Source organism: Haliotis rufescens, unplaced genomic scaffold (assembly GCF_023055435.1).
Source record: "Haliotis rufescens isolate VD_foot unplaced genomic scaffold, xgHalRufe1.0.p SCAF_3, whole genome shotgun sequence".
Taxonomy (NCBI): Eukaryota; Metazoa; Mollusca; class Gastropoda; order Lepetellida; family Haliotidae; genus Haliotis; species Haliotis rufescens.
This window is the reverse complement of record NW_025964001.1, coordinates 30,704,268-30,732,196: the sequence shown is the minus strand read 5'-3', so window position 1 is coordinate 30,732,196 and position 27,929 is coordinate 30,704,268. Positions and strand designations below refer to the sequence as shown.

The 27,929-nt window shown below is 39.1% G+C and overlaps 2 protein-coding genes across 7 annotated transcripts in view; one reads left to right on the top strand and one right to left on the bottom strand.

Moving 5' to 3' along the window:
- LOC124145810 (synaptosomal-associated protein 25-like) overlaps positions 1–11,896 on the bottom strand; it is a 128,043-nt gene extending 116,147 nt beyond the window's left edge. For all 3 annotated transcript variants that reach the window (XM_046515782.2, XM_046515791.2, XM_046515777.2), the window contains exon 1: positions 11,830–11,896. The gene's annotated coding sequence lies outside the window, so the exon portion shown is untranslated. The remainder of the gene's footprint in view (positions 1–11,829) is intronic.
- A 151-nt stretch (positions 11,897–12,047) lies between these two features.
- LOC124145783 (zinc finger protein 106-like) overlaps positions 12,048–27,929 on the top strand; it is a 30,269-nt gene continuing 14,387 nt past the window's right edge. For 2 of the 4 annotated variants that reach the window (XR_007223076.1, XM_046515702.2), the window contains exons 1-9: positions 12,048–12,175; positions 14,493–14,589; positions 15,368–15,426; positions 15,964–16,137; positions 17,517–19,836; positions 21,067–21,151; positions 21,787–21,980; positions 22,621–22,672; positions 24,770–26,975. Coding sequence is in view for 3 of the 4 variants with exons in the window: in XM_046515702.2 (XP_046371658.2) it covers positions 14,500–14,589; positions 15,368–15,426; positions 15,964–16,137; positions 17,517–19,836; positions 21,067–21,151; positions 21,787–21,980; positions 22,621–22,672; positions 24,770–26,975 (5,180 nt within the window). In the remaining variant the exon portion in view is untranslated. Of the gene's footprint in view, positions 12,176–14,492; positions 14,590–15,367; positions 15,427–15,963; positions 16,138–17,516; positions 19,837–21,066; positions 21,152–21,786; positions 21,981–22,620; positions 22,673–24,769; positions 26,976–27,241; positions 27,312–27,929 lie in introns of all 4 variants that reach the window. The other 2 variants (XM_046515721.2, XM_046515730.2) reach the window with 2 other exon arrangements.

Here is a 27,929-nt window from a genome sequence, read left to right as displayed (position 1 = left end):
TGCGACTTCCATTCTAGACTATGCTTTTCAAAGTATTTTGAATCAGTCAAACAGCCCATAACAATAGTTTTGTAGTCAAGCTTTAGAGGTTGCATGATTAGAAAACGCAATCTGCAAACAATGTAACATAACAATATGAACATGATGAACATTTCATTTTTAATTTTTTTATCACAACATGTTTATATCATTATCTTTCGTCTAATTTTCTATCACGAACGTTGATACTACTTAATTTCCGTTATCCAACATACTCGTTAATCCAACATAATCATATGCAACCAACCATGTCGGATTAATGGGACTTGACAGTATATAGTTTTGATAGGTAGTACTAGTAGTCAGCAGTCAAAGAACCATGTATGTGTATTGAAACAGTAGTCATAACAGGAGGACCCCTTCTCTTCACTGTCAGCTCTTGCACATGCATTAGGTAGGAAAATCTCACTTCTTTCTCACCCAGAATTAACACGGGAATCAAAACTACAATAAAGGATGAAACATTGAAAGTCAAAATCCTGATGTTAAATTTGTTTATTTGTTATTGGGTCTATATATTCAAATATGATAAACATGGGAACAAATATCCCCATGAACCGTACTCAATTTTTGAAACACAGAAATCATCAACTTAGCCCCCAAAATTCAAGTTAACTCCTTGTCTGAATTCTGGATGCAGTTCTCTGTAAACTAAATGCATCCCAGATTCATGTAGGCAGTTCAGAAAGTAAGCTGGAGGTAAGGATTGATCAGGAAGTGACACCTACCATAAGTAGGGAGTGTTAGGGACTATAAATAAATGTATTAAGTCTCCACATCAAAGGTATGTGTTAAATCATTGATCAGCAATTCAGCAAGAGAAGATTCCATATGCTCCAAGTAGGACTGAACGAGATAATAACTAGCTTTGAACCACCCAGAGGGGAAACACTGCATCTTCAACCTAATGCCACAAACTTTGTAATGGCCATGCAACTTGTATGATGATTTCACTTGCTGCATAAAAAAATGATCTGCGGTATCTCGTGTGTCAGCAAGTTTTCATGTTGAAATTGGCCAACATAGAGCATTGACTTTGACCCAAGACAAACGAAGATAAATTAAATAAAATGTTATCCTAAATAGCTGTATATTAGGTGGGCTCATATGATACAATATTCAAATAAAGATACCTCAGTCATAATTCTAAATTGGTGCAAGCAAATTGTAAAACCTTTTAACATGTTGATTTGGGTTAAACAAAAAGATCAGAATTCATATCATACTTGAATTGTTTATTTTTTTAATCGCTTTTACAACCTAGCCTTAGTCCTAAATTCCTAATAGAAATATGTTCCTCAATCGTGGATGATATTATCAAAAATAATGACGTGTGTATGATCTCATTAATCATCAAACAGTTTCCTAGCAAATTCCACACTGCATTTAAGAAGTTCTTTCATCACATAAATTTCACAGTTCTCCTTTCTTGTTTTGACAATGCTGAAAATGACTTGCCATTTTGTGTATTTGTGGAAATCAATTATTATAACACTTAATAGTAAGATCAAATGAGCAGTTTCACTCTGAAATTAACACATTAAGATCATTATTAGTGAGTTTGGCTTAATGCTGCTTTGACCAATGCGACTAGCAACATCACAAAACATGGTTAAAAACGAAGGAAAAGCTTATGAAAATATGAGGAAATTCGTTTACAAATTCCTCACATTATCTCACGATATGTACAAGCATGACAACAAAGTATAAACTGAGCTGACCACATTAAACATTTATCAATCTTCTGCGCTCTATTGCCCCTGCAGTTTTATATGTCTCAAAAATCAATAGGTAAGTGGCACCAGTCTGTGACATTTCTCAATAAACTCCAGCACAATATATCTTTGATTGCAAGCAACAATTCAGCAGGAGTATATCAATTATTCAATATACTAGAATGTTGTCTTATTACAACACAATGTGTCCAAAACACACACAATTTTGCTGACACAGTTTCTGTCTTTTCACTTAGCTTTAAATAGCTTGCTGTTTTCTGTAAGTGTCAGCATGGTAAGATCAATATGTCTTATCAATCTATATGTGCTCCATACTCTGCCACATCAAAGCATTTTCTTTATTATTCACTCATTCTGTGATACATTTGGCTTTTTTTAAAGACACTAATTTTATTCATACCATATTCTGTTGGATTGATGTTTAAGTGGGCTTGTTTGTTGTTTAACGCCACACTCAGCTATATTCCAGCTTTATGATGGTTGCCTGTAAATAATTGAGACACTCCAGTGATCAATATTGTGAGCAACAATCCACATCGCCAGGACAAAAGGACACGCTGTCAACCAAGTAACAGAGTCTCACAACTCCATCCACTTGGTTGCCTCTTATGATCATCATAGGTTGCTGGGGACCAATTCTAACCCAGAATCCTCACAGGGTGAGTTGAACGTAACATTGCTTTAACAGTATTTCAGTTAAATCATGGCATTTCAGGAAGTTCTCAAAGCAATCCACGTTGCAGATTGTAGTCCTGAAAAGAAATCCCCATTATCGGAGTATATAATCTGGGATTCAAAACCCCGCCCGCGTAACTTCAAGTTGTTGCGAATAGCAAGAAGTACCTAAAAATCCCTCAGAATATTTATTGTGACACATTGAGACACAAGGCAGTATATAGTACATAGTATAGGAACAAGAGCCTGGAAATACGACCAGATTTCTGTTGAGACATATTAACCTGCCCAAAGACATGCAGTCTAAGATTTGAGTACCTCTGCACCTCTTGAAACGTGACGCCTGGAGGATCGGAAATTGAAGTAGTAGCGAATAGCAACGCCTCCATCAATACCTAAGAATAATTAAGTGACACTATGAGACACAAGGGATATATCTGGTAAACCCTCAGTGGTAACTTGCAATGACTCTTTGAATACTTGCATGCCAACACATTAACGAGTGTTGTGGTGGCAGTCTCAAGTAGCAGCTCATATGGACCAGAACTTGATAATCTGTCATAAGTGTTTTTTCAGACATCCTTACCTACCCAATGACATGTAGTCTGAGATTGAGCACATTTCGATACACAATGCAGAACAGTCAACTACTGCTGTAATCCAAGTGGTCCAAACTGGTACATCCTCCTCCAAGTTATCCTTCAGATAATAGTTGGCAAAGGTGCTTTCTGTTTGCCAAAAACATGTCAATGACATCTCCCACTTTGACAGTGGACCCCTGATCGTGAATGCCAGGGCTGTATGGATTACATGCATGAGTAGGATCCAATCCTGCATGTTGGTATGTTTGCTGGATTGTTGCCTCAGCTTGGCTCCAAGTCACCAATGGAAAGAACAGCCACTTCCACTGCCTCCTGGTAGACCTTGACACTTGACTGTTTTTCTCATAGTCCTGGTTGCATTTATCAAAGTTTCATGGAATTACTGCTGTCATCAATATTGGGGGAGCAAAATGAAACAGCTGACACACACATCATTATGTCCAGCTTGTGCACTGAGAATACTTGGTATTAGGTTAAAGGCTAAACTTTCTGCCCTATCAGTTCTTACAGCTGCAATACTAGATGATGTAGGACCACTTCTAGGCCTCAGGCCAGAGTTCTGGAGCGCTTCTTCTATCAAGTCTGAACCTCCACAGCATGTGTGCTGAACCTTGGAGCTGTTAGGACTTGGATGATGCTGCAGCTTAGATTCCTATGGTACGATCTTTCCTGTCATCTTTTTATTCCAGGAAGCAAAGTGTCCTGGGCCAAAGAGACGCTTCCTCAAATTTAGCAGTACACAAGGTTGTAGTGCTGCAGTGGAAAGATGTTGATGTGAATATTTTTCCCAAAACATGGTGTGCAAAACATGACTCAGGGCCAGTGGATCTGGGATTGGAGACACAAACACAGAAAGCTGGTGGTTGTACCTTGTAGCTCCCAGATCAAAGATGTCCAGCTGTTGACACATCAGCCAAAGCAAACTTGGATGAAGTTGCCATTCTGTTGGAATGGACTTGTGTCACCTTGACAGGATGTCGGCGATAACATAAGTAATGCCAGGGATGTGGTGAGCTCTGGCCTCAAGTGTCTATCAACCTGTAGACATGGAGTGTTCTGCCAAACGTGTGACTGGAGCATGTTCACCTCATCTTCTCGATGTTGTATGTACAGACCAACCTGTAGACATGGAATTGTCTGCCAAACGTGTGACTGGAGCATGTTCACCTCATCTTCTCGATGTTGTATGTACAGACCAACCTGTAGACATGGAATGTTCTGCCAAACGTGTGACTGGAGCATGTTCACCCCATCTTCTCGATGTTGTATGTACAGACCAACCTGTAGACATGGAATGTTCTGCCAAACGTGTGACTGGAGCATGTTCACCCCATCTTCTCGATGTTGTATGTACAGACCAACCTGTAGACATGGAATGTTCTGCCAAACGTGTGACTGGAGCATGTTCACCTCATCTTCTCGATGTTGTATGTACAGACTTCAACAATCCCAGAAGACAATGCCAGCTGTGGACCAACATGACCTGACTGAAAACCTGCAGAATTTGATTATTGTATCTTAGTCCTCTGACCCTTAGGAGGTCCTTGCGGTGTCAAACAGGTCTCTTATGAGCTGAACTAGCCAAAATGGGGCCAGGTCCCAACTTCTCGCCTCATCTATCACCAGTTTCACATGCACGAAATATGAATGGCATTCCAGTAATAAGTATTTTGGTTGGAGAGACATTATTTATTATCTCCCTTTTGAAGTGTTTCTAAAAAAAAACCAGCTATGGCCAGGCCACACTAGTCTCTTGGTGTGCTCTCCCCTCGTACTTTGACTACTGCATTGAATGAAGAAGATTATATCATCAACTTAAAGAAATCTGCATAAGTTGCAACAAGATAGGGTCGGCTCCAAGTCAAATCTACTCAGTGCTTTCTGGCATGAGCTGATCATACGGAACCTCTAGACTACTGTTGTTGATGGAAGATGCTAATTTCTGCTGAGCCGATATCCAGTCTTTAATCTGCCACAGACAGGAGACAATATTTCTGTGACAATCGGTGATGGCAGACCCCAATTGTCCTGTACTGGCAACAAGTTACTAATGATTAAATGTCTTTGCCTCGTTGTTGAAACATTTTTTTTGTCTCTTTTCTCTGAATGTAAATGGCAGGTGACCGTGTCCTCAGTGCCTGATGTTGCCTCTGGAATGTTGTGCAGACATCATTGGCGTAGAAACTGTGAGAGGTGACAAACTTATCAAAGTCACAAAAGTTGCAGGGTTTGATTTAGCTGTATAAAACATGCACCAATGCAATCAATTACAGAAAAATGCAACTTTAATATAGGTCTACATCTACCAAAACATTCAAATTTCTGACCAACCCTTACTTGTTCACACAGTATCGATCTTATATAAGATGATCCACCTAATCAAGAAGTTCAATCTCCCTTATCTCTTTCACATGAGATTCGTCCTCTGAGACAGGCCCAACAGGGAAACTGGGAGGCACATCAGGTACTGGGATAGAAGGTGTGACTGTTTGAAAGAACACCTTTAGCCCTGATTCTTAAAAAAGGGTGAAGGTTGATACTGCCATGGCCCCCATCCAAGGATGGAGTTGATTTTTATGAACACTAGATCTTGCACCAGCACCCATGGCCTGTAAAAGGTTAAACTGTGCACCAGCCCCAGGGTAAGTGCCCCTACGGTGCTGAAACAATAGGCTATGTAAAAAGAAGACATTTTATCAGGGAAAATGTTTTTCTCTCCACCACATGAGAATGTTTCACAAATGCTATAAGAAGCAATCCCAAATGATATAATGTTGTAACGTCCTAGAAAGAAATCTGTATAATGAAAAATAAACACAAAAAACAAGGGCATCAATTCATAATAGCAAACACAAATGTATCTATCTCCCTGTTCAATGAGAAGGACAGAGAGGGATCAAGGACAGATATACTGTAAAACGTGAAATTAATGCGTCTCCAAAAGAATGCGACCGCTGGCCCCAAGCCAAAAATGCGACTCAATATGAATGCGACACCCCCTCCTCTCAAGCATCAGTGGATTTATATCTAAACAAAATGTCCTCTGTCAGGTTTACAGGAGAATCCTCACTTTAATCCAACCTTACATTAATCCAATCACACACCAAATAGCACCGCTTATTAGCGCTGAGTAGAGTACTTCAGCTAAAACAATATGTGCGAGCTGGCTCGTGTCGGCCTTTGATGCAGTCGCAAAGAGCAAAGACACCGTGTTGGGTGGCGTCTGTCTGGACTTGCAGGTGTGATCAGTGATGATATAAGTGAGTAGAACGCTTGTCTTGATCCCAGCAGTGACAATTCACAGGATGTAATTAGTGTTTGAATGACATTGTCTATATACTTGTTACAAGTGCTGCTCAATAAACAGTGATGTGGAATACATACGAGGGCTGGCTGAAAAGTTCTAAGCCTAACTGTGAAAGACCAAAGTAGATGGTTTTCATTTATTTCTCCACATAGTCCCCTTCCAGGTTTACATACTTTTGCCAGCGATGCTGCAAGGCCTGGATGCCGGTCAAGAAGAAATTTTCTTCAGCCACCCTAAAAAAGTCATTCACAGTGGAAATGACGTCATCAATGGCGACCGGCTAGTTCCTTTTTCATTTTGGGAAACAGGTAGAGGTCTGACGGCCAAATCGGGTGAATAAGGGGGATGGTCAATGAGTTTGAAGCCACAATCATGGATTGCTGACATGGCAACCACCGATTTCTGAACAGGAGCATTGGCTTGGTTGAACAGGACTCCTTTAGTGAGCATTCCCCGTCGCGTAGCTTTGATAGCTTCACGCAACTGTCTCAGTAGGTCAGCATAATATCTTCCATTGATAGTCTGGCCTTTTTCAAGACAGTCAATCAGCGGAATACCCTTGGAATCCCAAAAGACTGAAGCCATCACCTTTCCAGCAGAAGGAACCGACTTGGCTTTTTGGGGGGCTGGTGATTCCGGATGCTTCCATTCTTTAGACTGAATTTTGGTTTCGGGTTGAAAGTGATGAATCCAGGTCTCATCCATGGTTACAAATCGGGCCAAAAAATCATCATGATCTGCTTCAAAACGGTATGAATTGTCACGGGACGTCAGGAATCTGACACGTTTCTGATCCGCTGTCAAGAGCTTTGGCAACCATCCCAACTCGTTGGTGATAATGTGCTCAACCCTCTCATGAGAGATGCCCACAACACTGGCAATATGTCGAGTGGTCAATCGTCGATCAGCCATCACCATGTCATGCACCCGGGTAATGTTTTCCGGAATGGTTGCTGTTGAAGGCCTTCCTGGATGCAGGTCATCATCAAGGGTCTCTCTGCCACACTTGAATTCCAAAGCCCAGTGGAAAAGGAAGGGGCTTCATCCCCTAAAGTGGAGACCATGTCAGCATGTATTTGTTTTGGAGTTGCAGGTACTTGATGACTGCGCTATAGCCAGTTTTGTCCATTTCTGGTGATTTCAATGGGTAGGTTCACAAGATGGTCTGGTACAAAGACAATAATAACTCTACAGTTGCAGTTCTTATGTCTATGATTCATCAAATGAATGTACTAGTTGGTGGCAAAAGTTTGTTTCAATCCGATTGAGATGTCCCACTTAGGCTTAGAACTTTTCAGCCAGTCCTCGTAGTTGTTTGTTTTCAGCGTATGTCTAAGTTGGTATTTCTGCTATCCAAAATGTCTTATTGTTGATATAAATGCGATGTTTAATAATGCGAGCAAAGACCACTCGCATTTTTTGCATTTAATTCACGCTCGCGTTAATTTCAAGATTTACAGTATCTGATTGGTAGAAGAGGCAATTTTTGGGTTCCGTGTGGTGTGATCGAAATGAAGAAGGAAATTGGGTTGTGTCAGGATAAGAAATATTAATTAATGATATATATTTTCTAAACATTTTATATCTACCATTTATCTCCAATCACCAGAACAATTACAATACACGTGACCAATCAAGGAATCTCAAATTGAAATACAAAATAACAATTATGCACTGTGAATTCTATTTTCAGGCATGAATCCAAATACTTTGATTCCTATCAGAATAGATTGAATCATTGCCAGTTTTAAGCCCATTGGGAATACTGGAAACAATCCAACCCTGATGAAAATGTAAAGAAATCAAATACCATATCAATGCAATGTTGACGGTCAAATTCTAGTTTACGAAGTATTGATTTTCCTTCACAAATGAAGTCCATCATGAAGTGCACATTCCCCACGATCACATTTAATACCATACATACCACAAGCTGTGTATGTGGCGCTGGCAGAGAACAGCTAGCAAGGAATTAACCTGATTATGAGAGAACTTTTCAATGAATTGTTCATCATGTGTTTTTCTTTTTGCACCAGAGAGAAAATATTGTTATATTCAGACGGAGCAGTGTAGGGGGTATTTCCGTTGCTGATTCAAAACCATCATATACACACCTGAACCCAGTGATTAATGCTGCCTTTAAAGACATTTCTCATGTTTCTTGTTGGTTATCGGTTACAGTAGACAATGATAGATTACAGTTCTGTGTCAACAATAGGAATGGTGCTCTGACTATTCAGGTAGAACTGCAAATAAATTTAGAAACCATACACTTTTATAAGATTGCAATTGGTCACTAGTAATCAACATGATCACATGTTACACTGAATCAATGTTATTCATACAAAACCTGACTACAAGAACTTATCAATCAACCATTTAATATTCAGGTCACTAAGGGAGGATTCTGAGACAAACTCATAGTATTTCTATGTTTATTTGAAAAAAAGTATTTTCTCCCATGATGTTTACCGTATTATTTTCTAGACACACATAACAATACCAGGGGAAGATATGTGACACATCAATCCACTGCTTATAGTGTTGGAAAGACCATATGAAACAATAAAATATTCTTCCTGCTTTCCTGTGGAATACTTCATTTGAATATTACTCATCATGCTCATGCCAGCTATAACACACATGTAGTTTTGAATACAGGTTATTGTGACACACCTGATGTTGACACATTTGATTTTATCTGCTGTACAGACATTAGAGACCTAAGCCACTGTACTCCTAAACCAGAATCTATTAACATTTATTAGTCTTGTAAGGGTAGCTATTATATATTCTGACTAAACATGCCAAAGTATACAGAGAATTATTGTAGAAAGAAAACTTCATGACTACTAAAGTAACATCATTTACAATTCAGACAAGCTACAAAGACAGAATCTAGCAACATGTATTTCAGTCTTGAAAGAACAAGTTATTAATAACCCATTTCCACATTTTAAAACAATTGATAAAATATCTGTTAAAAATTCTTTTGGTATTCACATATCAATTTTGGTGAAGGTGAAGGTTTAAGGAAGAACACACCTCCATTTAAGGTCAAGAAAAGACGAGAAACCTTTCACAAACTTTAAGATGCACTGTGGGTTAACTAGGCTGTCTGAAAAGGTGAGGTAGATAATATCAACAGTTGTATAATTTCCGGAATATACAGTTAAACTACTTGCATAATCATGATAGGACAAATGTATTTTCCTGGTTGTATACTGAACAGACATGCAGCCACTAAACACAACCGGGGGAAGGTAGAGTCGGGGGATGATCAAACCATTTATGATATTTGGTTGTATAATGAAAAGATTAATAAAACATGCAACACTAAAATTCAAGGCCTTTTCAAGGTATTCAAATGTCATTTTCAAAGCTTTTTATTTGGGTTATTAGCCTTAGTCTTATATTTATTTTAAATCAAGCATACTACACACTGCAAATTCAAGGCTTTTAAAGATATTTTCAGGTTTCTGCAAGGTTGACACTAAAAATCAAGCTTTTCAACATTTTTCAAAAGATACCTTAAAATTCAAGGCCTTTTAAAGCCTGTATGAACCTTGAACATGTTGAATGAACTGGCCCACTGGTCATTAACCAATTAACATAGCCAGCATTATGTGACCTCACGCAGCGAGTTTTCAGGTGTTTGCACCTGGTCAAAAGGCAAGGAAATCAATTACAGTGTTTACAAGTAAAATCAATGTACATGTATTTTGCTTCAGTCATATTCCTCTTGAATGTAAATTTGTAATACTGATCTGTTACTCCATCACGGCTATAATGTCCATATGGACAAATAATTCAAAGTCTTCATTCTCTCACTTTGGTGCTTAATCCAAACATCAGAAAATTAAATATGTAGCTTTTGGGGAAATAAGTTGTTGAGAACACACTACAACCTCATGCTTTATGTTCCTTTCACCAACAATTTATCTATGATAATGAGTTGCTATCGTAAGTTCTCTGTATGTTTTGCAAGCACAAAATGGGACTAAAATAATGACCTACACAAGATAAAAGGCCTCTAGGCTTAACATTGACCTTGGCGTTTGATATGAGAAAAACGTGAACATGTTGAAACTAAGTATCACTGGTTCAATACAACATCATTGTACACACAAACACAAGCTTGGGCTGTTTCCCCACAATGACTTGTATTCAGGTGAATACCGCTAATAAAATGCCATAGTGAGCAACACCAATTTGTCCCATGACTACAATAATTGGTGAACAGCGTACCTATGCTTTAGTATAAATAATGTATCTGGCAACATAATATCACAAATTATACCATAGGATATTATGATGTGTTTATAAATACATGTGTTTGTGATACTATATTCTAAAAGTAGGCCCCACAAATGCATTATTCAATATTTAATTCAATGGAGCGAATCTAATTTTTGGCAAAATTGTGGGTGAACTATTTCAACTGTTTCAACTATCAATAAACTGGAATATCTTATTTTCAAATGTAAGTATCACATGCCATTGTAAAATATGCATCTTCCAGTTATAGAAACATGCACCAGTCTCCCCAAAATTCACTTTGTTCAGGCAGCCAAAAGAATTAAATTAAAGGGTTTTTCCCACAATAACATCAATAATCAGTCAAGGGTGTGCTCGGATTCTTGATGTTTACTCTGTAGCATTTATCTCTGGACCCCTAAATATGCTGTTTACATGATCTTTCACAAACTTGGACAAGATTAATATGGTAAAGCAAAGAAAAGAATTAGGGTCATCATGAATGTGTGTTTACAAACTGCATACATGGCATTAAGCTGGTACGTACACTGTTATAGCACCAATATTGTGCATTAACACATTAGGCCTACTGTGTATTATGAAACCTATGTAAATACGATTTGGACCTCTCCATTTTTTTGGGCAAGGCATGTAACTTGCAACTTGATAAAGTAAACATACTTTCACCAGCTGATAGCCTACAAGATTTGTAAAACAAATCATGCAACATATTTCAAATGAGATTCTTCATCGAGAGTATATTTTGTAAATCAAAACTGACCGTGAAGTAATACCAGCCAGACATAAAATCAACGCCCCCAAATCCCAAGCCCAATCAACCATGCGTTTCCACTATATTTAGCTTACGTCGTCTGCACGACATTTTTGCGTGTCGCAACCCAAATCATCAACTGATTAAAGCTCTTCTAAATCTACTTTGGTCAACATATTAGTAAGAAATTAAAATTCAGTCTCGAAAGAAATTGTAATTCAACATTTAAGAAAACAACTGTTATTTGACGAAGTCACTTGATGATTTGACATATCCGCTCCCTACAAGAAAACATAAACAAATGGGATAATTTTGTGTTATTTAAGTTGAAATAAAATACAAGAAATGTAATCACATGGCAACATAGAAAATACACGATCCTAGATCACTCTGGTATTCATCTAGGTTTGTTTGTATGTATTGGGGTGGATTTTCACTCACCGAGTAGAGAAATCACAAATTCTCACTGATATATGACAAATCGCACAATATGGCCGTCCCTATGACGTCACGTGAGTTCTCGTAAAATGATGCGTGTATAAAAGTTAATATATCACTCAAATGTTTATGTTTTATGAAATAATCGTAACAACTAGCATTCGAAAACAAAAAAAAGTTCAATCTTTTACACAAAAGTCACATTTCCCATACTGCGCAGCGCCATACAAACATGGCGGCTTTCATCCGATCCTGGAATCGACAGGGCGATTCCTAATGTTTTCTTGATAGTGCATGTTTACCTTTTGCACATGTATTGCTAAAGAAGACACCCATCGTAAACGATAAGGTTGTTATATTTATTTGAATTTCAGTTATTGTTATAGTTTCTTTGAAGTTATACGCTGTGTCAAAATAACGCTGTCACTTTCGCTTATATGAAAACATGCGCAGACAAGTGCTCGAATATTTGACAGGTGCCCGCGACTCTCCTCTGATAATATGAAATTCGTCGAATATTCCATTTAGCTTGTGCATAAACAAATGACATTTCATTTATTTGCAAAATTATTTGCATGACCTATCATATGGGATAATGAATATGATGAATTGGTGAAAGGAAAATGAGATGCAATACAATAAAAACAGGAGTTGACTTATGTCTTTTGGAAATAACTTCTATATTCTATCAATGTGACGTTTTGGGACAGATGCTAGTACCTTTGTCAAGCAAATAGGGTCTACATGACACATATGAGATGCATGGCACATCTTGGAGATGTGAATTAGCAGTTAGACCCACTCATTAAATAACTGTATTCTCAATTTTTGAGTATGTATATAATTGATTTGGAATCAAACGCTTAAGGGGCCAGAACTTCGACCATTTTAAAGCATTGTTGGCAATAATGCTATTTACCGTGCGCAGCCTGAGCTCTACCCTCCAGTCAGTTATCAAGCTATACCGTTACCGTGCCTGACGCTCCAGTGACTCTCGCTTCACGATCCAACACTCCTTTTTGATCTTAGGGAAACTTACATATCTTTACGATCCAACACCCTTTTTCGGTCTAAGGGAAACTTACACATCTTTACAATCCAACACCCCTTTTCAGTCTTAGGGAAACTAACATGTCTTTACAATCCAACACCCCCTTTTAGGTCTTAGGAAACTTATATGTCTTTACCATCCAACACCCCTTTTAGGGCCTAAGGGTTAGCTTGCTTTGGGCAAGGGTTAGCCATAAATTCTTACCTTTTGAAGCATTAATCCGGTTAATCCAATTGGTCGGTCATGTTGACATAAACAATGGCGGGTGTGGTTTCAAGAAAAGATAAATGGGTGAGCGACCATGACGTCACACGCATGCGCAATTCATTGTTTACTGAATTACGCCTGCCTGTTAAGGGGCTGCTAATAACCCATTAAACAAGCATTGTTTACATGTGATAGTGCTCGTGGTCCAGTGGTAGAGCGTTGGCTAATTAACACATCAATTAGCCAAGCCAGTGACCCCGCAAAGCGCGTTCGAGTCCCCACAGCGCTAATTGGATCTGAAAAAGTGCACCCGGTAAAGTGCACTACTCCCGCATTGTTTGCAAACAATACTTGATAATGCCCCAAGCTTGCTTGGCTGTTTTCACCCAACTCTGCAAGAAGTACTGTAGCATTATCATTTAGGTTCCTTTGGTGTGAATCATGAAAAACAGTTCTACAATCAAAGAGCATTAACTATTCAATACATGATGCGAATATTTTCAGATTTGTATTCTTCTACCATGTATACTGGTATTGATATTTAGCTTATTTGACTTGGTCATTTTGATGTGACATCTTCTACATGTCCTAAGCTTCAAGAAAGGAAATCTTTCATTTTGAAAATTAAAAATGGCCGCTGCAACATTTATAAAAGTAAAACAGCCTTCACATCAATCTCTTCTCTGAAACCACTGGAAATGACTGGTTTGAACAGACAGTGAAGTGTCGTCTAAAATTTGGTTGTCCTTAAAAAAAACCAGTAAATAATGCATATGTAAATTAAACAGTTCATCTGATGAAAAGATTTTTTTTCGACAGTTTTATGTAAACGAAGCGAAACAAAAAATTGCCTAATATCTGAAAGACATAATTATGTATCAAATTGGATACCAGCTTTCTATGCTGGTCGGATAAAGCAACCTAATGGATCAGGTGGTCACAGTATCAATCACTGGATTGCCTGGCCCTTGTTTAGTGTGACACACACAATGAAACGACCAAAAACATTTGAACAAATTCTTTCTACCATTGTGTACATATTTATGCTAAACAGAAACTTTGACAATTTCTCTCGAATTTACCAAGTTATTGAATGTATTTATTTTTGACACCCTTTTTCTTGCTGATAAACTATACCCATGCATATTGTGCCAATGTATGCAACAATTGACAACAGTGCTTTCATCTTTTCCCAATCCTCTTGTGAATTTTCATTGTGAATTCCAAATAGAGACCTCTGTTTCTGAAGCTTGCCTTATACATCATCCTGGGGAAGTCATCTAGTTTTCCAGTAAGATTGGTTGTTCACTGCTTGTATGGGATTCCTGATGATGTGCAGTATGTGATGAGTGTTCTGTCGTGATGTACTCCTACCACCAGCATTGTATACATTCCCTTCTTGTTGCAGGGGCATCATGTCTGATGACGAGGCTAAGAAAACTGTGGCTAAAGACAAGAACATGCACAAATGTAATTTGTGCACCCTGTCATATGCATCTGAAAGAGTAGGTGACAGATTGTATACCAGATGTACATTGTATGTCGAGGGATTTATACATAAATGTCATTTGTAACTTATGTATGAAATTGTATCAATATGTCTATTAATTGCCCTGGATTACAATTTTGAGTTATATTTTGTGAGGTAGTTAAAAATAAGTTTAGAAAATATGGAAAATATAAGGGTCTGTTTCTAGCCTAACTATTTCTAGCTGGGGGTGAATGTTAAGTTGAGATAAAATTAGTACATGTTGCATGCATAGAAGCAAAAGCGAAAGATATTGAGGAAGTTGTAAAACAAATAGTGTTGTTTACCTGAGAAGGTAGGTAGGGTTCACTTTTGTTTCTATTTCTGGTACAATTTAAAACTGCAACTGTGTTGGAGAACAACTTCAGTCAACACATACTGTGTTTGGTATAGAGTTTCATGTGTGCTCTTTTGTTGTCACGAACAATGAATGTCACCAACAGTGTATACCACAGAGTTAAGTTAAAATTAGGCATTTTATGTTATGTATGAGGATTTATTGCATCACTGCTTATTTTTTTTATATGTCTATGAGAGGTTAATTGTGCCATAGTTATACATTTATGAAGCACATATTTTCTGTTGATTATAGCTGCTCAGAAGCCCTTTGGAGCAATGAATTATCCTGAGTATGGCTGAAAACAGTCCATTTTAGTTTAAAAGTTGTTTGTTTATCATGTTTATTCAATTAATAATTGAACCGTGAATAGTCTTACTGAGCAACTATCTACATGTTTCTTCATTGTTTCTTTCAGGATTTGCGAGAACACTTTTGGTCTCTGATGCATCACACAAACATAGAATGCAAGAAAAAGTAAGTTGTGTTAAGTATAGTCATGAGTATGTCAGACTGTCTGGATGACAGTGACATATGTTTCAAAGGAACAACCATTTGGGGATTACAATCAAGGATAGGCCTCTTTCTAAGTACTTCATACTCATTGTTAGAGTTTTTACAATTTCTACAGTACTAGAAGTAGTTTTGAATGATTGTTGACCTGGCCAAGACCTGTTATTGATGTGCCATCATAATAAAGCTGGAATGTTGTAAACAGGATCTTAAGACAACATTCACTCCTTAATATTGGTATTCCCTGTGATTTGTTTTGTCAATGTTTCGTCTCTTTAACTCATAATCCACTGATCGATCTGCTTTTTATGTAATCCACCATGCTTCAACTATTAGGAGTAAAAAAGCTTCATCCAAGTCATATTATGTCCATAGGACTGATCTTTTAAAGGAAGTGGTATTCCTTAGTAAAACAACCCATACTAATGATTCTGTAATGCAAGTTATCTTGTGTGTGGTCATGCTAGTGTGGTGTTAATTACACCTCTATGGATCTTTCAGGAACAGTCAGCACAACTGCACTCTCTGTTTTACTACCTGTGGAAGTATTGCGGAATATCGGAAACATCTGAGTGGTGAGAAACATAAGAAGGCTGCAGAAGAAAATCGTAATGCTGAGGATGAAAAGGAGGCAGCAGAGGCAAGGGAAGCTCAACATAAAAAATCTGTGGCAAGGTAATATAAGAATGTTATTCCATAAAACTTCAACTGACATGTCTGCCATTTTTGTGAAATGGGGATCCGTGGGTACAGTGTATGATGTGACTGCTTCTATGTGGAACAGCCGTAAACATTTCTTAATGTGTACATGTGTTACTGGAATACCAGAAGAACTATTATCTTGGTGAATATGTGTCACTTTCTGTGACAGTATGATGGGGCGGTCGGGTAGCCTCATGGTTAAAGCGTTAGCTCGTCATGCCGAAGACCCGGTTTCGATTCCCGGCATGGGTACAATGTGTGGAGCCCATTTCTGGTGTCCATACTCACTCACTCACTGTGACAGTAATGGTCATTGCCTGTACCATCTAGCACTGTTTGCCGTGTCGTTCTGTGGTGGTACATGCTTACATTCTGCTGGCATTGACCTGTGAAGATCTGAGGTAAAATTGGTCTTCATCAACCCATGCTTGCCTTAAAAGGTGACTATGCTTGTCGTAAGAGGCTACTAACGGGATTGGTGGTCAGGCTAGCCAACTTGGGTGATGCATGTCATCAATCCCAATTGCATGGATCGATGCTCATGATGTCAATCATTGGAATGTCTGGACCAGACTCGATTATTTACATACCACCGTCATATAGCTGGAACATTGCTGAGTGTGGCGTTAAACAACAAACAATCAATCAACCTGCTGGGATATTAGTTAAAATGTGGTAATGTTGACAATGGTTTCAAAACTCCTAAGGCTGTGACAACAGTGTTTGTTATAATATGATACGTATCTTAAAAGGAAGTCTGTTATAAAACATTTGACATGTGACATGTTATGGTAACATTTAAATCATTAAAGGAAATGAATAGAAGCCAAGCTAAAACACATTTTGTAGAATTGAGTCAATAAGAATACCAGTGGCTTGAGATATCTTGTAGATGCAAGCATGAAATAGTATTTTGCAATCTTATTTCCAGATACTTCATTCATGGATCATACATCAGAGAATGTTAGCCCATTCAGCGGTAGAAACTAACAGTTTCAGTCCACTAGTCCTTATAATGATAACATATAGCAAAACCCTTAAAAAGGGCAAATTTCTACTGGTCCTTATGATACCTTTACTATTGGGTAGTTTGGCCAGGACTACAGGACTAGTGCCAATTTCTAACCCTGCCATTCAGCCTGTAGCACTGCGGATTAAGGACAATTAATGTTACAAAAATAGATAGTTATATTTCACATTAAGTCAACCAGTAGTCGATATTTTGTTTTAACATCTTAGAATTTATCCATGGTGTCAACACTTTCAGACAACTGTGAAACATTAATAAATTGAAAAAAATAGTGTATTAATTCTCATTAAATCACTCATTTAAACTGTCATCTTCCTTGCAGGGTGCCAGATAAGCACAGTAACATGAAGGACAGGCAAACTTTGTCTGGTGATGACGATCAAGAACAGGAGGAACAGAGTGAAGGGTTCAGGAGAGACCCTATTTTCTACAAGAGGAAGAAAAAAGCCCAGTCCGAAAAACAACAAAAAGACATTAACCAGCAACATTCAAGATGGGATCAGCCTGACCCTTACAATGATGGAGACTATGATAGATATGGCAACCCATGGGACCAAGGCTACAACTACCGCTTCAACAATATGTGCCACAATGACTATTACCAAAATGGCTATCATAGTGGATATGGCCATCAAGATTTTCAAAATCGATATGGCAACGGCTATGGTTGGTTTCCCCCAAGAGGCGGTTTTGTTGGCTTTAATGGGCCCCCAAGAGGGGCGGTGCAAGGACCAAGATATGTGGACTTTGATAGTCATGAGAATGTGAGAATGGATGATGATATGGACATGGAGGGGGAAAGTGGGGAGGAGGAAGGTGTGAGTGTGCATAATAAGGAGTTTCCTTCCTATCAAGGCCAGTACTGGAACGATTATCAGCCTAATGGGCATCCACCTCCACCGTGGCATGGTTCATGGAATAACAGTAGTCAGAGAGGCAGTGTTGGGGAAGTGGAGTTTGAACAGAACAATGAAGAAAGGGCAGTTGGGACAAAGAGTAAGAAAAAGAAGAAAGGAAAGTGGAAGGGAAAGACAAAGACACAAGGGGAGAGACACAAAGGAAAGGTTAACCCTACAAATGGTGAAAGTCCTAATACTGCAAATGCAAGGAAACGGTGTCGAAAGTCTGATCCTGTGAAAACAGACCCCAAAACTTCTCGATTGGGAGATGTGAACAGCATATGTGCTGAGGCAAAGGCAGTGATGGATGGTTTCACATTCCAGTTTGATAAAGTGTTTAGTAGTGACCATGATGCAGAGACACTTTCTCACTCGGTGAGGTCAACATCTTCCAACAAGTCCAAGTCTTCAGCAAAAAGCAGGAGTAGCAGTAGTAGCCCCTCGTTAAGACTGAAGAGCCTTAGTGCAAGGAAACTTCAGAATAGTCGAGTCTCACCAAAGAGTATTCGTGTGTCCCCTAAAGTAAATCGGGACAGTAAGGTAGTTAGAAGTGAACTGCAAAGTGATGACACAAATGCAGAGTCTGGTGTTTTAGAAAAAGCTGAGAAGCTGTGTAAAGAACTTAGGGAAAAGAGGCAGAAAGCTAAATCAGACAAAGAGAGGATAATGAAGTCCAAGAAAAATGAAATGAGGGATGTGTTGAACAAGCAAATCAAGACTTTAAGTGATGCAAATAAATCTAGAATCAAGGGTCATTTGGCATCTGTTGAGAAAGACTCTGCTGTGTCTTCTCTTCAGGAAAGTGGTATTGCATCGTTCTCATCTTCGCAGACATCTGCAGATCTAACTGCCAGCAGAAGCTCACTTGCTTCCAGTTCACAGACTTTGGTTTCTCAAAGTGAAGATCAAACCTCAACTCCTAGAAATGATATTGAGAGGATAAGGCACAGTATTGAAAACAGTGTCAGAAGATCTTTGTCAAGCCCAGCAAAACCAACGTCATCTTCTAGTGAATCTCCTGTTAACAGCTCAAAAAACAGGAAGCCATTGAGCAAAGATTCTTTGTTGAAGATGGTGAACTCACCGAGGTCCAGAAATGAGAGGCTGCATTTAGCGAGAATGTTGAGAACCCGTGCCAGAACACAGAACAAATTAGCCCCTTCAAGATTGAATGTTCAGCTGAATGGACTGTATGACAACTATGAATTTGATGAAGAGGACATCCCTGCTATATCTCTGGAAGACCTGTCACCAGAAGTCAAGCTACAGATTGCTCAGCTGATTGAGGATGATGTAAATATAGACTTAATTAACAGTGAGCCGGATACTCCAAGTTCTCCTGGTATTGAAGCCAAGGTTAACCTCAGCAAGCCGTCCAGCATCAGCAGATTAGAGGCTATGGAAGCAGCAGCTGGTTATGGAACGATGGCAAACACGATTCAATCAGATGCTGCATTGTCCATTGCCGATCTGAATAGCCCACCCCACAGACCTCTGCGTGAAAGTTCCACACACCAGGCTGTTCTGAATGTTGAGTCACTGGAGACCATGCAGTTCAGAGAGTCTTCCATTACTGTGACATCGATTGATGGCATTCCTCAATTGCAAGTGTCAGAGCCAACTGTCAGCTCCAACTTTAGTCCACTGACATTATCAAGCCCAGTTCCTACAAGTGTGCCCAGTGCTACTTCCTGTGGGGATGGTGTTCCGAAACACATGTCATCGGCTGTTTCCAGTGCTGTGGTACTGTACTGCTTTCTCATCACATTTGTTCATTTTCTTTACTTAAACATTTGTGCAACCTATTACTTAAAAACTATGGCATGGATTCTTTTCAAATTCAGATTTCCATACTAATAGAAGAGGTGAAGTGCAAACTTTGATTTTGATATGTTGATATTTTAAGAAAATATTAATTTTTATATGTTTTGAACTTAGAATGTTTATTTTACTTCAACAGTTGTGTGTCCTATAACTTGAGAACTACTTCATGGATTTTTTACAAATTTAAGGAACACTTTCTATACTAATTGGAGAGGTGCAGTGCAAAGTTTTCCTATCAAAGATTTTGATATGTGTGTTTCTGAATTAATATGACCATGATGACTTTTTCATGTTTTGAACTTAGCATGCTTAGATTAGAATATTTTTAACTTCAACATTTATTCGTCCTATAACTAAAACTTCTTCATGGATTCTTTTCCTATTGTGAGTACAGTTTCTATACTAATAGGAGAGGTGCAATGCAAAGTTTGATTCCGCTTTTTTCATGTTTTGAACTTAGAGTGAGTGAGTTGGGTTTAACGCCGCTTTTAACAGTATTCCAGTTATATTGCGGCGTGTCAGCTTAATGTGGGAGGAAAGCCCAAAGTGATGCAGGTGTCAGACATTTACCACTTCGGTGAATCCCCAAGCACAGGTATGGTGCTGACAAACCTAGAAACATAATCGGGGCTAACCGGGATTCGAACCCACAATCATAGGTTTCCGGTGTGCCCAAGGGACACAATTCTGCACAGCGAATCGCGGCGCCTTAGACGACTGGGCCACCTCCTTTGAACTTAGAAATATGTTGAAGTTGGGGGTATTAGTGTGCCTTTCTCACTTTTTGCCTTGTTTCTTTTGAATCAGTATGTTCCAAACGACTTTTACTCATCACTGTAATATGTATGCCGGTAGATTCTGATAGCTGCCATGCTTTGGTTACTTTTCTTGTTTCACTCAGCGGAACTCCTGCTATGTCTTGACCGGACAAACCAGTGAATGATATTGTTAGCAATGTCCCCCTTTGTCGGGATACGATGACACGCAATCAGCCAGGTCAATCACCCTGACGGCCCAATCCATTTAACGATAAGCGTGGCTTGCTGGGACCAATGACAAGGACTCCTTGTCTTGCACCTATTGTTTCATCCCCTGATTTTAGTGATCTTGTTCTCCAACATATATGTTATGCATCTGTTCTGTTTGTAGGATCTGGGCAGAAGAGCTTTACAGATGAGTGGCCTTGAGGACAGGCTGAGCCTCAGTCACAGTTGTACATCTGTGGCTACACCAAGTATGTGCCCACAAGTTCTTTTCATTCATAACACTGTACTATGGTAAATACCATTCCAACTATTCCACAGCTCATTCTGGACTAGTAGTGTATGAAAAATAACTACTTAATTCCTCACATAACAAAGAAGTTGACAGTCATAAATTCTTTTCCTTATAATTCCTGAGAATATACATGTCATCACACAATAAAATCTTCAGAATGTTCAGAAGAAGTCGTCTCTACTGTCAGCTATCCATAATCAGTTGTGAAAGTAAAAGTATCTTGATGTCCAAGGCTCTTTTGCATTCACAAGATGGGAAATCTCGCTCCTTTTTTGTGGTGTCAACACTGAAATTGTTTTGACGTAACACATTACTTTGTTGTCATGCTATAATTTAGTGTGAAGAGGATGCCAGACGTCACTGATTCGTGGACGTAATAGATGTAGTATTCTTAGAAAAAATAAGTCCTTCTAGATTTTCACTGGTCTCCTACCAACAGACAAGTTGCCATGTCTAACCCTGGGCACATGAAATTAGATGAGATTAGATTAGAATGTTATACCAAAGTAGAAATTATGAAATGAAAATAAAGATGTTTCAATCCTTTGAACACCCTTTTAATACATTTTGTGGTGCAATTTATTCGTACAGGTCCACAGAGTTTGGTCCCAAGTGTGAACCCACCTCAAAGTCAGTATCTGATGAGTGCAGTGCTGGAGCTCTCCTTGAAGGAGGAAGAGAAACAGAAAGATATTGATGAGCTGGAACGGAAGATTGATGTGATGCGGCAGATGCTCAGGAGGACTTTGGACCATCTTGAGAACAGCGAGCAGCGTAGGAAGGAGGTACTTATAACATCATCATTATTATAACTTGACAGCTTGTGCTTCTAAAGCCTTGAATCCTAATAGATAGCTTAGCTTAACTTAGTTCTGCTTGATGTAGAACTGCCTAGAACTGCCTTGATATGTTAACTGTTTTACAAGAAGGAATGGCAAGGGAAAGTTTGAAAAGTCATTAAAGATAGAGTGGGTGAGTTGGGTTTAACGCCGCTTTTAACAGTATTCCAGTTATATCTCGGCGTGTCAGCTTAATGTGGGAGGGAAGCCCCAAGTGATGCAGGTCTCAGACATTTACCACTTCGGTGAAACCCACGAGCACGGGTATGGTGCTGACAAACCTAGAAACATAATCAGGGCGAACCGGGATTCGAACCCACAATCATAGGGACACAACTCTGCACAGCGAATCGCGGCGCCTTAGACGACTGGGCCACCCGTTTATCATTTATGATAACTTAATGGTTTTATTGACACTAACTCATATAGTCACTGATATTCATTTAGTATAAGTGAAATTTCTTGAGATTCTTTCTATTCAGTTCTATTCTTTCAAAATTCTTTTCAGAATATAAATTCAGTTGATGTTTAGCAGTTTGTTTTGTTTTGTTTGTTTTGACACCAATGTTTCATATTTCCATTCCAGCTCCTTAATGATAACAAGAAGATCAGGGAGAGAAAACTGAAAGTGTTGAGAGGTAAAATGTGTTGTCAAGGGCAGTACATCCATCTAGTTATGAGCAACATCCCACGCCATTGGGCTACTAGAACGTGGAGGTCACTGGACCTGACCACCCGGTCCAATGTGTGTTAACTCTTCATGTCGAGCAGATCCCGACATGGGTACAATGTGTGAAGTCCATTTCTGGTGTCCCCTGCCGTGATATTGCTGGAATATTGCTAAAAGAGGCGTAAAACCATACTCACTCACTCACTCACTCACTCACTCACTCACTCACTCACTCATGTCGAGCAGCGCAGTGTTAAATACCTGGATCCCCATGGGCGATAAGATAATTGCAAGTTCAGATGAAGCACTTGAACTATTTTAAACTATTAGCTACCCTAGAAATTAAGATTGGTTGTGTGAAAATTTCGACCAAACGGCAGTTTAGGTCTTATCTTGCATGATTATGTACATGCTTATTTGTACACTGATAAAAAGAACAGTCCTTGCTAAAACCGATTGACAAATTTCTGAGCATTTCTGAGCCTTTCATTTTTACTTTGAGATGAAGCATAAATTCTGATACCAGTGTTGCGAACTTCTTCTGCTTTATAAAAGTGCAATAATAACCACATGAACCCATGATTAGCATTCCCGTGTAATGGGACTGTTTCAAGGTTTTGTTGGAATTTGACTGCCATTGCCTGTGATGATTCTAACATTTAATGCACAAAGATTATTGACATAAGAGATTATTCTTCCATGGACCTCTTCTTAATAGCCCATTTGTGGCACATGATATGTTAGGGGCAACAGTCAAAGTCACAAGATTAAAAAAACTCACAAGATTTAAAAAACTCACAAAATTTAAAAAACTCACAAAATGTTTGTGATTACACTTTCTCTTCAAGCATTCTTACATTTTTCATTAAACTTGGTATTTACCTTTTCTTGGATGAGGCCCTGCTTTGTATAGGTTTTGGTGAAAGTAAGTGACAGGTCAAGGTCAACAATTAGGTTTTTGTAACACATGGTTACCTCTACAGTCATGGAAATATATATTTATGTATTTCTTAGCCAATTCCAACACATCAAATGTCAAGTGTATTTTTGACAAAAGTCAATGTCACCTTTGAGGTAATTGTGAAAAGTGCTTGTTTCATGCTTTCTCTTTGGAACAAAGATTATTGACATTGGAGGATATCTTACAATTGATTTGTTCCACATGGACCCAGAGATTTCTTTTGTCAAAGGCTTTGATAAGGTCAAAGGTCAAGGCCATGAGAGAAGTGTCACAAATGTGTGGTTAGACTTTTTCAAAGTATTCATGCATTTATCATTAGACTTATTAAATAACTTATTTAGGATGGGGCCCTGATTTGAACAGTTTTCATTAAAGGTTATGGTCAGCATTCAGGTTTTGATAGTTATATCATTGGCTGTTCTTTTAGGTATGTATCTTTAAGTGACATGGCTAGTAAAGGGCAATGTAATCTTTGCAGATATTGTGAAGCAAGGTTGTATTATTCATTGCCAGTTACTGCTGCATATTTAATTGTACGATACTGAAACCTGGGTAATTGTTGGATCTTATCAAGTTGCCTGATTAAGGTCAATGTCTGAAAGTACACAGTATGAAATTGTGGAAATGGCAATGAAGCCGCTGCTTCTGTTTTTGCAAGTTACTGCAAACCCCTTTGGTTTCTGTTAGTGGTCAGGCTCGCTGACTTGGTTGATGTATGTCATTGTATCCCAACTGCGTGGATCGATGCTCATGATGTCAATCACTGGATTGTCTGTTCCAGACTCGATTATTTACAGACCACTGTCATATAGCTTGAATATTGCTGAGTGCAGGATTAAACAACAAAAAACAAATAAACAAACTGTTATAGTTTCATGGTTATTGCCACGTCCCTATTGTTTATTATGACATGAGAATAACATCTACACTGAAACATCAATACCACAAGAATTCATAGTTTTAATGAAGGTTGACAAGGTACATAGGCACGTTCCTTTTCTACTGATTCTTACTTGGTCTTAACCAAGGCTAATACTTTATATTATATGGCAGCCATATACTTAACATTGTTTGAAATGATTGTTATTGATTTTGTTTGTACAGAACTGATGGGACATCAATCATTAGAATCTCCTCTGCACACCACTCAGCTTTCCTCTCCACTCCATGCAGTCTCCGAGAACGTCATGACTCCAACACGGAGCCACTTGTCATCCGAATCCATGGACATTGACTTTGTCACAGACTGTGTATCATCTACAAGTCAGGCTAAGCCAGACTCTAACGTCAGGATCGATCTTCCCCACCCAGATTTCCTTTCTTCAAGACTCCCAGATCATCGAACAGAGGCCCCATCCCCAGCAGACACAGCTACAAGGCCAGTATCCATGTCTACTGTTTCTGCTCCCTCCTCCTCAGTTACTAAGGAGGTTGACACTAACCTTGCACACTCCTCTCAATCCCGGGACAAGCCCACTAGTTCTCTCTCACTAAGTTGTGTTTCAGTTAAGCAAGAGCAGAACAGCCCGCCACCTGATATAACCCCATGTGTCACATCCCCCAGTTTGACCGAGACCGGTGGTGGTGAGAGTGCTACAGTTGTTGATAGTTTTGTGCCTAACTCATCTGTTACAAAGTCCACCCAACCTGGAACAGTTTTGTTAAATACCCAACCCTTGTTGGACAGTTTTGAGTCCAGTTCTGATCCTACTGCTTCTGAAGCTCATTTGATCTCCTCATTTACTTCTGGGAAAGCTGGAACAAATGTGGATTTTTCTTCTCTGACTGATGTAGCGGCGGTCATCAGACCTACAGTGGATTCTTCTCACACAATCATAAATATGACAAATTGTTATCACACATCTACTCCTTGTGCAGAAACTCAAACTGATACAGATCGTTTGGCCTCCTTTTCAACCTGGTCTCCACTGGCAGACCGTCTGACCTCAGTATCAGGGTCTTCCCTCAGGAGAACACATTCCGTGGATGCAGTGACAAGTGTCAGTGGTAAAAACACTGCCACTGGATCAACTCCAAACACACCAAATTTATGTGACTCATCTAATTCAACTATCAGGCACATTTTGGCAAGTCCCCCAGTAGCTGACGTCTGCTCTAAATCTCCCTTTGATAAAGATGCTAAGGACTCAACAAGTTCAGGATTTGTGTCTGTGGCATCAGCCCAAAGAAGGATCTCAGAATCTGAAATGTCACCCAGTAAGGAGTCAATGTCTTTGATGAGTGTTACCTCTGGCAGAACAAGAACAGTGTCTGAATCCAGTGATGGTGATGCGGGTAAACGGTCACAGTCGGTTCCAATGACCTATCTTGGTAGTATTAGTGGAGGTGTCGAAACAGCTGCAGTTTTAAAAAAGCTTGCAGCAGACTTGGGTAACCTGGGCAGTTTGAACAACATGTCTTGTGTTATGCTTGACAGACAAGATATTTCTGATAAATTTCAATCTGTATCATCGCGAACAAGAAGGAACTCTGAAAATAGTCAAAAGTCATCAAACCAAGTTGCAACAGATTTCCATTTGATGGAACTGGACCTGAAAGGTGATAACAGTGGGAAGGACTCGACTCCTAGAGACGAGTCTGACCAGAATGGGAGCATCGTCAGCAACAGCTCCCTGGGGGAGAAGATCAGGCGGTATTGTCAGACAGTCAACAGAAGGACGTCCCTGGAAACTATTGAAGGAGAAGCATCAGATGGGGATCGGACTTTGAGGGAAGAAGACTTTGCAAGACCTGAGAGTCCGGGATCTGACAACACACCAGGAAGAATACTTAAACAGTGCTCAGTTGTTTTGCAGAAATTGGAGCTAGAGAGACAGGCAGCCAATGGATTGAATGAGAATGATGAAGTGCAGGAGATGGCTGATCATGATGTTCTGGTTCAGGAGGTTCAGCAGCAGGAGGTGATGGTGCAGGACAAGGAACAGCCGCAGGCAGCTCCAATTGATGAGGCTACAAAAGTAGATACAAATGGGCCACCATCTCCAGGGAGGAAAAAGAGAAAAACTAAGAAAGAGAGAGATATTTTGGCCAACAGAAGGAAATACTGGTTTGATTCCAGTTCTGATAATAACTCTCAGGAAGAAGAAACTGTGCCCAAGCTGTCAACTCTTAAACAACAGCTTGTATTTAGTCAGAAAGATAATAATAACTCCGATCTAGAACAAGGCTCTTTGGATAACAATATTGCTGATATCAAGAGGGAGATTGAACAATTTGAAGATCAAGTTCAAGCAGAAGTTCCTCAGAACAAGGTGGATGTGATGGGGAATCCTAATGATGACCCACTCTCGTAAGTCAACAATGAATTGTGATATAATAAGGCCTCTATTAACTGTTTTAGCTCTGCTTTTTATGTGTTGGATTTTTGAGTTTGCAGTTAGTGTTTTTGTTTGTAGTTCTAGTTTGAGAGTTAGATTTGTTAGTTTCAATTAAAACAGTTTACCCTGAAATGTATTAAAAGAAAGATCATTCATTTCTTGCTATTTTCCCTCTTAGTAACGAGGAGTATTTATGAGGAGTAATTAATCAAGCATTTATGTTTATTATTGTTTGTAGCATGTCTGTCTTGTCCAGGATACCAACAAACCTTTCGTGAATGCCCGAGAGAAAGACTATAGTCTGGAAGGTAATTTAAGGTACCGACGTTTACTACAATATCTGAAAAACTATCGGACCTACTCCAGTCAAAGTTGGTATGAGATTATTAAACGTGCAAACATAACTGGATATTACATTTAAAGACAATCGGTGCATGAATATCAGTGCCATCTGCATAATGCTACCCCTGCGTCACAGGGCCATATGACACAGTTGAACCGTGCACCCTTTCAAGTTGAGTTGATTGGTTCAACTGTGTCATATGGCCCTGTGACGCAGGGGTAGCATTATGCAGATGGCTGTTACAATGAATGCTCGTTCCACCCGTGACGAACAGGTCTGGTTGTTGATGAAATATGGTGATAGCTAAATAGTCAGATTTTTTATTCATGCACCGATTGTCTTTAAATGTAATATCCAGTTATGTACGACTGTTTAATAATCTCATACCAACTTTGACTGGAGTAGGTCCGATAGTTTTTCAGATATTGTAGTAAACGTCGGTACCTTAAATTACCTTCCAGACTAAATTTGATCTTCTTTTTTAGCATGATGTGTAGATGCATGCTATCCACAGCCTTACAAGCAGACTTGCAGTGTCTGCATAGCAACAGAGCAGTGATAAAAAATGAACCAATCACTATGT